At 45.8% G+C, this 15147-nt stretch overlaps 1 protein-coding gene across 1 annotated transcript; it reads right to left on the bottom strand.

Moving 5' to 3' along the window:
- Positions 1-7047: 7047 nt before the first annotated feature.
- On the bottom strand, positions 7048-14875 carry LOC135168954 (uncharacterized). The gene is made up of 2 exons (XM_064133601.1): positions 13585-14875; positions 7048-8641 (listed from the first exon to the last, which is right to left on the bottom strand). Exons 1-2 carry the CDS (start codon positions 14507-14509, stop codon positions 7806-7808), a joined length of 1761 nt encoding a protein of 586 aa, XP_063989671.1. The 5' UTR covers positions 14510-14875; the 3' UTR covers positions 7048-7805.
- Positions 14876-15147: the final 272 nt, after the last annotated feature.

The raw sequence follows: 15147 nt of genomic DNA, 5'->3' as shown, positions 1-15147 counted from the left end.
CAGACACAGATGTTTTTTCTAACAAATTTTTTGGTGCCTCGAAGACAACGCACCTTAGAAAGGTTCTCAGGCGAGGAAATAATGTCTAATTGTAAAGTCACATTGTACCTGTCAATTTGTATCATTTGAAGGGTCAAACGGAAATGTGATAATGTGTTTGTATTCTTGTAAGTCTTCTTTAAGAAGCAAAAAAACGATAAGTTGGAATATTCCGAGTAGAAAGAAAAATAATCTCTTTATATAGTTTACTGTATTTTCCAATCACTTCGTAAACTGCCGAAGTTTAATAGCGAAAGATTAAAGATAATTTCGGTTTTATTTCAATTGAATGAGTACAACTAATTAACTCCGGAATTATCAATCATGCAATTAATTCAATGGATTAATCAACTGAATTATCCCCTGAATAGTAACTTGAGCCCGACTGTAGCGATTAGTGAAGTACAATGAAGCATTATCAACTGGCATTTGTGATCCCTGGGGCGAGGGGAATTACCGACTGTCATCAATGGAAATTGGGGATGTGTCGGGTAGAGTTGCTCAGTCGGTCGAGTACTCTGGGGTGCGTTTACTGTGCGATGGGGTCCAAGGTCGCGATATGAATGGACAGGGAGAACAAGTAGATTTCTTACTCAACTACCGGCAAAACAGTGTTGGGACGAAAATAGGGGTGGGAAAGCTCGTTACCTCCGGCAATCCTTTTTACCGACGGGGGAGTGATCAGGGGATGCTAACACACCCCGACCCGTCGAGGGGCTTGAGTATTGTCAGTGGTTTCAGGTGTCTGGGGACCGTTTTCATCGGTGACAGATGTCTCCCTCATCAATTGAGACTCCGTGGAAATTTGTAAATTTTTAGGGTAACGAAAAACTAATCTGAGTCTTTACTATTGTAAACAATTTGATGCACAACTCAACTCAATAGTTTTAATCATTTTTTTTGCAGGCAGTTGGGGTGACAATGTGAAACGTTCCGTAACCTTCCCCTGATTTTTGGTGAAAAGCAGGTAAGACTTTCCAAAAAATTTTTACCACTCGATTTTTCTCCAAAATTCCGGAGAAAATATTTTTTTTCCAGCCAGAAATCCCTGATTTCGAATCCCTCCAACAGAACCAATAATTTCACACCCCCACCGACTCCTCCGGAAAGAATTCTCACACTGTAAATCCGTGAATTCCAACACGAGTCCGCGTCACTCTGTTCAAGTCAATCCAACCCCCAACCCCCTTATTCCCACCACATCGAGAGCTCAACCTCGCCCTCCCTTTTCAATCCTCCCCAAAAACCGGGATCCACTTTTCCATCTCAAGAACCCTCTTGCGTCCCCTCTCTCCGCGAATCCCCTTCAAACCAACAAACAAAACGTCAACAAAAGCTCACGAAACTCCTCTCACACGTTAATCGTGAACGATCATTCCCGAACTAAAACCAAGAAGGCAATTTGGAAAAGTAGGGACGAGGGGGTGCGGGAGGGTCCACGAAACAAGAAACAGAATCGCAAGGTCCAGATAACGAAGTACCGCCGTTGGGTAATTAACGGCGTTTTCCACCTCGGGAGTGATGCGGCTCGTTAAGGAGGTCTGGTGCTCATAGACTACAAACCCCGAGAAATTCTCTCGCCTGTTTCCCTTCTCAGAGGAGTTTCTTCCCCCCTCTGTTTTTCCACCGAGGACCGATTAATTTGAGACATCGAGGGATTGGAGAGGGTGCAATCGTCTACACACGCTTTTCACGTACCATACGAACCCCTTCACCACGGGAACGTTGAACGAAGAGAAATTTTACAATAAAATTTTTCTCCGGATGAGAATTTTCCCGATTACGGAATTTTCCCTGAAAATTCCGCCATTTTCACTGGACATTTTTCCCCTGCACACGACGTATCAGATACCACCATTCATCCCCGCAGAAAAGTGCAATCGACCGGACAAAATTTTCCCAATATCAAGACAAAATTTCCCACCCCCGCCACCCCCTTCCCCAATATAATACATAACGTGGAGTGTCGTCAATTTGCATTTCCTCGGGTATTATTCGCAACCCAGACAACATGATGGCGCGAGTAGAACACGGAAAGACGCGGATTTACATGGGAAATACGATGATAGTGATGAGGGTGGGAGTAAGGAGGGTGAAACAAGGACAGAATGAAGATCACGAGAATGGAAAATTTTACGCTGGGTAAGAGATGCTGGATGTACATGAAGATGTATAGGAATGGGTGGGTGGTATGACACGCCTACCCAGCGCTGCGGCGTTACCTCCGCCAGAGGTTGCTTTTGCTCCTGGTAAATAATGCAAGCCAGGGTAATGGCGCTATCTCTGCGCATCTTTTATTAAACACTCGCCTCGCTACCTCCATTGCCTCTCGTGCATGCTTGGAAAAGAAAAAAAAAAAGGTTCTCCTACTCGGCAAACTCCGGGGGCTGGGGTGGTTTGCAAGAGCAATCTCCCTCTCTTTCTCGGGTTATTCTGGTTATGAGGGTTCATGTGTATAACGATCTGGAGACTGGGGATGACTGCTCACTTCTTCGATGAGCACTTGGGGCCTCCCAGAGATGTTTTTCACCTTTCGTACACGGGGGTGAGGGGGGTATTGCCCGGGGGAGGGGCGAACTATCGGAGATATCGATAACGAAAGCTTCGGATTCGTGTTTCATATATTTTGTATCTTTGTGGTGATTTTTTTTATGCCAAGACTCGTCAAATTTTATCGTAGATAAATTCTTGGGCGGGAGGGGGTAGTAAACTCGGGGGAAGAAAACCTTCAGAGGGATATTTCTAAAAAATGGGATGTTATACAAAAATTGTCGCACTTCAATGAGATTAATTTTTTTTCCTGCTGAGCTTTTCTTTTCAAACAAATATTTAAAGCGATTTCAGTTAAACTCATATTTTCGATTTCTCTTGAAAAACAACCCCCAGAGTCCCACCGAAATAAATGATTACTTCACTCATGACATTCAATTCTCAATCAATAAAAAAACCCAATAAAGCCCTGGCATCACAATCAGTAATTGGGTCTAGTTGAACGTACATAAACTCTCATTCAATCATCCCGGTTTTAACCCAATCGTCCGTTGAGAGAGCGTCGAGAGCGTCGAGAGCGAGCGGAGAATAGTGGGAGAGTGGTGCATCGGGGATGAGAGAGACAGTCAGTGTGGGATTCTACACAACGGCGATTAGCATTATTATTAGAGACCACCACCGATTCGCGGTACGTCGTCGTGGTCGTTGTCACCCACACAGCAAAACGCATCACACGAACCATCCCTCCCGCCTCAATTCTCACCCCCTCTCCCCGTGGCCCCTTCAAAACCGCGCAGGTCTTGTCAACCATCACATTTACGTGCGCAGGTATGCGTTCATAAATATTATGCAGGTGGGGGAGAGCGGGGGGAGGTGGAACAGTTCGAAAAATGGGGTGCGAAGAGGGAAATGGGAGAGTTGTCTTCACCATCCGATAGAAGCATTCCCCAATAACCAACTATATAAGATTTATTTAATCATAATAGTTCTGTAGTTGATTAATAATGAGTGGGTGTTGCTGGGAGAGGGCTAATCATCCCCTCAATCCCCCCAATTTTCATCCCGTTTCTTCCTCCACGAGACGAAGTATTTTACAACTGCCCCGCGTTCCACTTTACGCCACAGTTCCACTTTCCCCGAAGCATTCAAATTCATTGTACAGTAGTGGTGTGCAACACTGTCCCATTCACACAAGAGGGTCGGCGGGAGGACAGGGAGCGAAGCGAATAGGAGAGTATGTGCCGTGGTGGGAGGGCCGGAGAGGGTGCAGCGTCCCGCGCTCTTCCTCAGCGACTGAGCCGCCACGAGACGAGGGTAGGTGAGCCGAGAATGGGGGTGAGCGTAAAGTGGGAAGGGGGGGGGGTGGTTTGAAAGCAGTGAAATCAATGCCTCTGTTTGCACTGTTGAGGTTGAACCAAATTCCTGCTACCCGGAACGCTACAGAAGCCCCCATCCCCCTTGATTCTTTCCTGCGGGTGTGTCCGCACGTGCATGTGCGTATAATAATACCTAAGGGTGGCCTTTTTTTTTTTTCCCTCCAATCAAAACACCGACCCCTCAATTATAATCAAATTGGATATCCACACAGCGTAAACAAGCTGTTTTATATATTGATATTATAACTGTTATCTTTTCGATTGGAAATGAATTGGTCACGTGAGCGTGCTATTCATCGGAGATTAGTGGAGTTCAGCGTATCGAGTAGTCGAATCGAGTTGACTGATATTAGGCGGTGGAAGGGGGGAGGAGGGGTGGTTTGTTAAAGTGAAACGAAGATGGAGTGAGGAGACGGTGGGATTGAGATAACGATGAGGACTATGGGGTAGTCGATCGATCGATTGTCCTTTTGTTCTGTTAGTATATATATATTCTCACTATCCGATTTAACTACAGGTCCCTTTTCTGGGATACGCCGGGGAGGGCTACGTCTAGGTCTCAACAGAGGGATTCGTTCTACCCAGGTCTATCGCTTCCTTTTTAGTAAGAGGTGGCTTTATCCTTTGGTTTAAGCTAAAGTGCAGTGCGAGGGTTGCGCCTGTCCCACGTGAATATGCGTGTAGGAGTGACATTCGTGTGTGTTGCGTTCGGGGGTGGGTGAGATTCTCATCCCGTGCTGATGCTGTTTTTAGTCTATCAGGGAGAAGGGAGGGAGGGGGGTTGTGTACAAGGACAAGAGTGCGACGGCTATTGAGCCATTATACGCTCGAGTGAATTGAGCGGTACAGCGGCGCACTCTTCGCAAAACATAACCTCATTCTTTAAATCGAAGGATTCGAGGGGATGAAGAGAAGAGACGGCGATAGATTGAATTGTAATTGAATCTAGACACTGGGATTTTTCGAGTTTTATCATTTTAAGGGGAAGAGGTGTAAAGAGACGATCCAGTGGGAGACGCTGATGTCGCATTGGCAAAATCGAGCTTCTCTGCATTCACCGCAAGCTGTTAGGATAATTAAAGGTGACAGTAATGTAATCTCTGTTGCGCCATTGACCGCTCAGACTCCTTGACGCACTCTGAGCGCACCGTAACCTCGTTTATCAAATCGAGGGATGTTTTACTTGAAAAGTAAACTGACCGGAGCTGCGTTGAATGGTAATTGCACCCGAGGACATTCAGCTCCTCCGGGCTTTCCGATTGTAGGTCAGACTGGTTTAATTGGCAGGCATTCAGGAAAAATATAGGAATGAAAAAGAGGAAGAAAATCGTTTGAAAGTTACGCCACTGAGATTGTCTCGGTGAGAGAGAAGGGATGTGTGCGAGAGCACCACGGGCTTGGTTATTTCACGGTCCACTCGTTCCACTCACACCACCCCCTCACCCAGGGTAGGCGACATTCTCTCCCTTCCGCCCTCCCCCTCTCAAATCCATCCCTAAGAATTAATTCGAGAGAATCGTCCGGCGACCAACCGACACAGCCCACCTACTTCGTGATCCTCTTCTTTTATACTTTCTCATTGTCTCTTTTTTTTTTATCGCTGAAGCCTCTGTCAATTCAACTTCTCGTGACTCTTGCTCCGATAACGCGCTCGGTTTGGCCGGTGTATATAAAAATGAGGGTTCGTTGGGTTTGCGAGGCGCGGGAGAGCCGGGGAGGGGCGAGGAAGCTGATAAAGGAGAGGCGAAGTTAGAGGGGCTAATCTCCTTGACGGTGGGATCTTCGGGTAAGAAAAGAACAGAAGGAACGTAAAAAGGTGGATCATTGCGCGACTTGGGAGGGCTTTCAAGGGAAGGAAAGAATAGAGAGGAAGAATAGGTCTCGATTGCCCTCGGGGTTGCAAGGAGTTGGGAGGGTGTGGGCGCAGTCTTGTCAGACCACGACGATTTTCCTTGAAGTTCACTGAGACTCTGTTAAGGGTAACTGTGGATCTGCGTGAAGGTTGTATCAACGCTGCGAGGGATGGTGGGGGTAATCAGGTTTTGAGATTTGATACAGGGTGGTTAAAGTTACCCATCTGGGTTCCTTGGTGATTTTGTGAATTTCATGTTGTTGGGATTAATCTTACGGGTATTCATGACAGATTGAATGACAGTAATTTATTTCAGTGGAGCCCTGGGGACATCTGAGGTGTCTTGTACTGGGGTGTGATACTTGGGGGGGAGGGGGAGGGCATCGGGTTACGGAGAGAAAATGGAAAGATATGAGTTTCTGGAGGATGTAAAAGAGACTGTCTGAATTTCCACGAATTCTGCTGACATTTTTCAGGCGCTAAAAAACTTTCAGGAAAATACATTCTGTCAATCATATTTTTTCGGACAATGACATGAATTTTGTCAGAAGAATATTTGAGGAGAATGACAAATTGTCTGAATTTTACACATCAATTGAGGGGTTGAGAGCAATTTTTATTTGATTCAGAGGTTTTTATTGCCTGAAAAATGCGCGCAAAGGGGGTCGGATTAGTGACAAGGGAAGGGGATGGTCTTCTGAAGATGGCAATGCATCAATATTTTTTTCGGCAGAGGCGAGGGAGTGACAGGGATGTAAGTGTGGTGATGCAGGGCCGGTAGCTAATTTGGTCATCAAAGCGAGTCGCGGACGATTTTCCGTCAATTTGTCGTAGAACGCTTTGGGCACGGAGAACACGGTACTCGTTGTACTTCGTGAGCCAAGCGTGCAGTACCTCGGGTGCTGAGGCCGGCTGGAGCGTGACCTCAAAGCGAAAAATATTCATTACCATCCGGCCTAGTAATTACCGAAGAAACGGGCTGGGTACCTCATTTGTTTTTAGCTTTAATTTTGGGAGGATATTGTGGAGGGCAGAAGGCGGGAGGATTCGGAGGTATTTTGTTTGACTCCGATGATTATCTTACATTTATAATTAATTATGTTGTCTGATTAGAAAACTCATTGAAATACTTTACTGAGTTTGAAAAAAAAAGAAAATTGTACTGCCAAAGCTCTCCATAAGAGGCGATAAAGTATCACTTTTATAAAAAGACGCGAATAAAATAAAAATTTGTCTGAAGCCAATCAATAAATTGTTGAGGATTAGGTTGAAAAACACAAACTCTCCTGATTTTGCATAAATATTTACAAGCGTAACGTATTGGCATTTATTTTACAATTTTCCAGGTAATGAAACGATTAGTCCTCACTACCTAAAACCATTCACCTTCCAATATCTCAACTACTTTTATATCTCTTATCACACATTGTTCATCTTCGTACATAAAACTTTATCGTCTGACGATGACCTGATCAATCGTTGTAATTCACCGGGACTCGATATTCTAAAAATCAGAACGAAAAATGATCATAACCATTCAATTAGACGTCGGTGAAGCATCCGCTCGTTACTGTTGGTCTATCTAGCTTTCCAATCACTTTCCGATGCTGTGATCGATGTTGTACGTCCAAACAAGGGCAGAGGAAGCTCGTGTGCTTGCACAGAGGGATCACGGACGTTGATTTCAAGTGAGTAATCAGGTAGTAAACAGGGAACAGTTTCTCGATTGCCGGGTGTAACGGGCAGAAAGCCAGCCACCAAATGTCTGTCTTCCGTCATTTTGGCAGACTGCACGTGATGTCCCGTGATGCGGAAAGCACTTGGCCAACCAGCTTCCAGAATATTTCCCAAATTTTCCTTGTACTTTTTTGCAGTTCACCTCATGCGTCTCCAACATATGATGACAGCTCAGTGATTAGCCGAATCATCAGCCGATGAGCTGCTGATGATCTTGGAAGCTGTCGCCTGTGAATCGACAATCCATCACCAGTTCCATAAAAAAATTCTCACCTCAAATTTCTTTTTTATATGATGATCTACGGAGGGCGCTACGCGTGCGGATGTGCGTGTGCGTGTGCTACATGCGCTGATAATGATAAACCTGTGGAGGTAGGTGCAGAAGAGGTAACGACGTTTGGTGCTGAGACAGGTGTTGTCAGGTGATGGCCGAAGAAGGTGGGCCCAGCGGGTGGATAAGCACCCGGATGATGGTAATAACCAGGTGGTGGAGGTGGTGGTGGTGGTGGATGATGTACATGACTGTGAGGATGTTGATGAGGATGGGCATGGGCATGCGGATGGCTGTGTGGATGTGTGGCGAAGAGGAAGGCTGGACCATACGGCGAGGGATGAGGTGGTGTCGTTGGCACTGTTGGACTATTGACATCAAGCCCAGGATTCTGCTTCTTCCACTTGGTCCGGCGATTTTGAAACCAAATCTTCACTTGTGTCTCCGTCAGCGAGAGCGACAGAGCTAGATTCAGTCGTTCGCAGACTGACAGGTACCTCGTTGTCTTGAACTTGTTCTCCAGTGCCACCAATTGCTCATAAGTAAAGGCCGTTCTCGCTCGTCTCGGTTTACCACCAGTGCTCCCCGAATTCCCCGACCCACCACCACCACCATTCTGGGAACTCTGGCCGCAGGATTGAGCCTGACCATTGCTGGAGGAGGTTGACGATGATGATCGTTTTTTGCTACTCGCTGAACCATTGGACGTCGTGTCCCTCGCTGCGATGGGAGTCTCCCGTCCCTGATCCACCTGCATCTCCACATCCTCATCATCCTCATCGTCCTCGTCCGCCTCTTCCTCCATATCCTCCACCTGGTCCTGCACTTCGTCCTCCTGACCACTTCCACTGGCGAACTCCCCCCTCGAGTCACCATCTGTGGACATGAAAAACAGGCATTAGAACGTCACCGATTTAAATGCTCCTCTTCAACTTTTCAAACTCTTCTCCACGTTCACCCGTCCCCTGACTTTTTTCATCCCCGAAAAAAAAGAAAAAAAAAAACACTGATGAGACACGGTGGCGAGACTAGAGGGCTGAGTTTGACCGAAATAGACGGAAAAGTAGAGCGTTGTTCTGGACGACGGGCCAGCGGCTAGCCGACCAACCGACTGCTCACTCCACACTCCAATCTACTCGCCCTCTCATTCTCTCTTGCTCTCGTTTTCGGCCAATCGTTTGGCTCAATGAGAGCGAGGAGATTGGAGATTCAATCAGCGCGCAGATGTCCCGGGGACAGATATTCCCTGGCTCTGAATTGCGCCAGGGGAAGGTGCGGCGGGGGGAAGGACTCCAAAGCGACGTCCCGGACGATAGATCGTGTGACAGAGTGAGATAGTTGTACTTGGTATGGGCCTATGGGCTCAGTGTGTGTGATTGTGAGGGAGACGGAGACGAAATCCGAATTGGTGCGGCTCGTGGCCCACAGTCCCTGGCTCTGGCGTGTGCACCCAGAAGAGTGGTGTGACGAGCGAGAGGGGTGTATGGGGCGGTAGGGGGGAGGGGGGGGGGTCTGCGAACCGTTGGAAGTCCGTAGGGGGCGACGGATCGAGAAGGTTTACGCCGTAATGGGATTTGTATCTCGTTAACGCGCGATCGTCCTTGCAGGACCCCATGATATTCTATATACGTAATTCTAACTCACTCGGTCTTTTCCGTAATTCCTCCGGATTCTCCTTTTTACCCCGACGATTTTTCTCATTGCGTATCACCGGCTCACGGGTCGGGTTATACCGTATATCGGTTTTCACGTATCCCCACGGTGCTGGGGGAGGGAATAAATATGAGGGAGTAAAACAGGTTGAGAGGAAAATAAAAATGACGGTGGGCCCTGGGGGAGAGAGTGGGGTAATTGATTCGTATCGGTTGGTGGCCCTTTTGTCGTAATTCGGGGGGCGTAATTCACGGGTGTTGGATAAGGTCTATTTCCCGCGATTACGGAGGATGCGGTGATAGTGGAGGGATCCGGGAAGATACTTTGGAGGTTTATGGTGTAATTGCTTTTCGGTATTTCCGGCATTTTTCTTGTTCAGATGGGGAAGGAGTTCAGTGGAATTTAAACGCTATAAAATTTCGCGACAAAAAATGATTTGTTCTCAGTTAATCCTTCGTCGGAGTAGAATGAGTTGAGTGCAAACCCATTAGTGCGTATTTTTCAGAAATTATTTTTCAAATGTTTTAGTAAATTAACATATTCTATGGACATAAAACAACCTTCGTGACGAGCTCTTTAAATAGACCCATTTATCCCATTCAAATGAAGTTCATTCAATTCAAATGGACCTTCTGTGGCTGTAGAATAAGGTTAATCAAATAATAACTTGAACATCGGAGAAATCTATTCCGTTTTATTGAATCCATTAACATTGTTTTATTTTCTCCAAAAGCAAACAGACTAGATTCTATTGAGTTAACCACATCTGTTGGCGAATTACTCCATCATTAGATAATTAACTACAACTATCAATTTAATTTTATATCAGTTGCAAATTTATTCCAGGAAATACCCGAAACAAGTGGCGACAAATTATCTTCATTTCATCTGAACTCTATTTTTCCTGAATTCATTGCGTAATTTCTAGCAAAGCAATCAATGGCTAATTGATTTACGCAACTCGAGGGCTTTTTTCCACTTCTAGACACCTCGTTCCATGTCCTCATGGGATCGTTATCACTGTCACTCAAAATTATCCCCGGGGAAAGAGCTCAAGGAAAATATATTCGAAATATTCTTCTCACTATCCTGGAAGTCTGGAATGGCAGTCACGCGAGGAAAAGCGTCAGTGAGGAGCAGTAGCCGTGATATGAGCTTTTTACGGGTCCTCTAAATTTAAGGACACACCCGGGACTATCTCTGACCCTAGAACTCCCCCCTGCCCCCTGTGTCCCCGTCCAGCGCTCCTTCTCTGCACGCGCAAATCGTTCGCTCGTGTCACAGAAGCGATTTGTCTTCCCCGTAAACGCCACCAGACGTGATTCGAGGGTCATAATGTAACGCGACGAAAACGATTTATTAAATGCCGTTATATTTCGGGTAATCCGGTCAATTAGAACAACAATTTATTCGCTGTTTTTTACAACCATCAGCAGAATAAATTTTTGGCTATTTGTGGTGAACGTCCTGGACCTCCCCTTAACTCAATAAATTATATTTGTCACATCAGCTAATTTTTTCTCCCAATACGAATTATCCACCTGGAAATTCACTATTGTCACCTCCCCAGTAATTAAAAGTCAACGGAGACAAACTATTGAATAACCTCTGACCATCGTGACATGAAAAAAAAAAAAATCCCCCAACACCTTATGCAACACATTCCTTTGATATTCTCACCATCGAATAAATCTTTTCTAATTCATGAAATCAATTTAATTGGCCTCACTAATGAATTGTCCCCAACAACGTGACGTGAGATACAAAAACAGGAGAACAAAAATTAGCCGAGTAAATTAGCAAGAAAGCCGAAGACATAATTGATTTCCTCTCATCGAACTCGCCTCACCTTTTTTCCAACTGCCCACCCCCCAGGTCTTTCCGGGTTCGGGGTCGGGGTCGTCGGCGGTAATTAGAGATTTTTATTGCTTCAGTGTGTATAAGATGGAGGGGCTGAAGCGAAAAACGTTGGTTAAAGCTCTCCCTCCCCCTCCTGCCCCTCACCCTCTCTCTCACTCTTCCTCTCTCCGCTCAGGAAAACGAGACGGCGGTTTCGCGCGTTCGGCAAATCCGAGTCCAATCGACGTTTGAGTGGAAAGGAAAGCCGTCTCAGCTGGTGGAGAAACGCTCTGGAGGGAGGTTGATCGACTGTGAGAGGGAGAGAGGTGGAGACGTGGAGGAAACTCAGCGTGTGTGAGCGAGGGTGTCATTGTGATGCAGAAGAGCCAATTTTCTGGGCGGCTTGGCGCGTTGCGACGCGATGCTGCGCGATTATCATAACAACCGACGATATTATTCCCTCGGCCGTAACGCGAGGGGTTAGGGGATGGGGTACAACCAGTAGGGGAAGGGGGATAAGTTTGACGGCGAGAAGTGTGTGGATGGGATAAAAAAAATAAGGGAAAATAAGTGGAAATGAATTTGTTCGGGCGTCGATGCCCCAGAATGTAGTTTTAATGAGGAGAACGACAACACATCGACCAGACACAAAAGATTGATGGTCAAATCGATTCGTAATCTTGAGCTCTCATCTTCCGCAATGATGACCCATCGATCTTCGGAGCTTTTGGGGTGGTTTATTTGGCTTTTCCGGAGGGGTGAATACCTCAACGTGTTTGCAATCTTTATTAGTTTTTATTCGTTGTAAGTCGAGGGAGGTAAATTTTTCGGGATTAATATTTTTTTTCGAGAATGAGATATCAGGGAAGGGGTGGTTTAGCATAATTGAAAGGGGTTTGACGCAAGTGTGGAGAGATACTCGATATTTTCGAGTGACTCCTCGATGTCCCGTACCGGAATAGGGCCGACGATGATGCCGGGGCTCAAAGACTGGTTAACGCAGATTAGCAGAGCAATTTGTCACGCTCCGACAGTTTACCCCCATCTCTCCCCTCGGCTCTCACCCCCCCTGCCCCTCCCGGCGGCATTTTCTCCTCTTCGGTGTAGCCACGCGCACACCACTTGAGTCCTCCGGGCTCTGACGATTATGCCGCTCGTGGAGGAAATATTATAGTGAGTTGATTATTACAATATTAGTTTGGAGTATTTTTGAACGGGCAGTTGCATGTGTGGGGTTGGTCAGGGACAATTAGCAGAAGAAAGGACAGAAAGGGCGGGAACAGAAAAATTTATAAATGTTTCAATATTAAAATCTCAATCAATTGATTAACTGCGTGGAAAAAACTAGACGATATTCACTCCATTGTTTTCCCATTCCCTTTTTTCACTTCCTCATGACATATTCCGCGCTGGTATTCGGCCTGAAAAAATATCCGGATTGGTGAATTTCACGGTTATACCCCGTGTGTTAAATAATGGCAGTAAAACGAGCATATCCGCCCTCTATTTCGTCCATTTTTTTTTTTCAACTCGGCTAGTTGATCTCACAGATGGGTCGTTAATCTTCGGGAATCGATTCATTGTATTTTTATGATGCTCACACTATCCCCCTCACCGACAAACTCGTCATATTAGGGTGCCTGTCTTGTGCCTCTCCCTCTCACTTCCTCACCCCTTGACCTCTCATTTCATGGATTTTATTTCACACGAATCGCACATCTTCCGGTCTCCTCACATCGCGAAGGAGAAACCAGCAAAAAATCGTACGTCAACCGAATGGATGTGAGATCTCTCTTTTCGAGACGATAGTTCTAAACTTAGTAACAGGAATGACGACGCTGCCGGCCGCAGTTGTGGACCCCAGTGTGGAGTGAAATAATTATCAAAAGGCTTGAGTGTTATTTCCCCACCCGTCGGAAGGCAACAAAAACTATTGAAACATTTGGGGTATCACACGAGGCAATTTCGAGTGAGTTAATTGAGAATAAGCGGTTGTTGGGATGGACGATCGCTTAACGATATCACGAAAAAATCATTTCACATGTTTTATTACTAATTAATGATGATGAATCACGAGTATGAACAAAAAATCGAATGGAGTTGTTGTGTCATTAGGGAGCGATTCGTTAAGAAGTCGGGGAGAAGTTTTTTCATTTTATTTATTATGCGAAATTCTCTTTGCTTTCACGGATTATCGTCATTTCAATGGAGATATTTGTGGGAAATCTCTAAAATCAATGGACTTCTCGGGTTAATCAATAGCTTCAATGATTCACAACTGATCACATGCTAATCAACTTGAACAGCGAATAGAGCGAAAAAATTACCTTCGTGTACACTTCCAGTTCTCCTCCTTCTTCTCCTATGCTGAATTCTATCATGAATCCTATCATGAACCCGTCCGCCGGTGAATTTATTAGGATCGAGAATATTTTCCACCGAAAAGGCAAGTCCCCTTTTGCTCCCTGTCACCGCACCGGACGTATTACTGATACAATTACCCCCATTATTACCCCTAGCCAAGTGTCCCCCCACATTGCAAATGGATGATCCCACGGAACCAGTTGCATGTCCACCAATGAATCCCCCACCGGCCGTCGCTGAATTACCAATAACACTAGCACCATTAACAAGATCACCATGAATTCCTCCAGCAGTCTGTAAACACGCAAGAGCATGAACATTGACACTGCGATTGAGAAATGGATTGAACTGATCGCTGGAGCTCCTCGACGAGGCCGTCAAATCTACCGGACTACTAGGATTGCTGTCATGTTCACGGCAGACATCCACCTCGATCTCCTCATCATCCTGATAGTTTCCATTCTGCTCACCGCGATGATGCACCTCCTCATCCTCACCATTCTCCCTGCTAATTCGTCTACTCCCATTCCGATTCACAACATCATCAACATGATCCATATCACCGTCATCCTCATCCTCTGATTCATCATCATCACTCCTCTCATTAACCGAAACACTCTCCTCACAGTGTTTTATTCTCCCGCCCTCATCATCATCATCCATTGCCCCGATAGTCTCGTCAATCGATGTGGCAATGGCAACACCAGACGATCGCATTTGTTGTTTATCGTAACTGCAAAATGTCTCACCAGTTCTCACATGCAACAATACACGTCTCCTCTCCTGATGTGGCACTACCGCCCGCAGATTGACTTCCTCACCTAAACAAGCTACCGGTCCTATTTCAGCGAGGGGTGACAGTGTTCTACCCTCCTGCATCCTCCACATCACTGACCCCCCGTGTTCCGTCCAAGAATAACACTTGGTAATGTTTGTTTTCCTTGGCAATACCCACGAATCACATCCGGCTGATTCAACAGCACAACAAAAAAAAAAGCAATTCACAAATCACAGAACTATAATCTCAACCATCAACATGAAAATACACAAATACATCTGGCTCCTCTCCGAGGACAAGTGCAACGAAACCCAAATATATTCGTCAATAATTCCAGTGTCACATGTGACAACAGTACACTAATAACAAAATTCAATCACAATAATTGAAAAACATTTGAATGATCTTCATCAACTCTGCAGCTCCACCGAGTCCAAATGATACAACACAATTCCTCGATTTCTATAGACTACCATGATACAACACAAGATACAGCCATACGAGATATAAACGTCAGTATTATTAGGCACCCGAGATACTCTACCCGTGGCTATCAACGGATACGTTTGAGCGTGGGGTTTGTCCAACAAACAGAGGAGGGAGAGTACGACGGTGAGGGTTCGTTGGATCTCCAGAATTGTGGGCGGAGTTGGTAGTTGTGGCGGAGCCTCTGTTACCGAGGGAAAAGCACGTTAAATGCTCAACCAATGGCTGACTCCCACTAGGCCCCCTCTTTCCCTCCCCGTCA

The sequence above is a fragment of the Diachasmimorpha longicaudata genome, chromosome 13, assembly GCF_034640455.1.
Source record: "Diachasmimorpha longicaudata isolate KC_UGA_2023 chromosome 13, iyDiaLong2, whole genome shotgun sequence".
Taxonomy (NCBI): Eukaryota; Metazoa; Arthropoda; class Insecta; order Hymenoptera; family Braconidae; genus Diachasmimorpha; species Diachasmimorpha longicaudata.
This window is presented reverse-complemented; position numbering and strand designations above follow the sequence as displayed.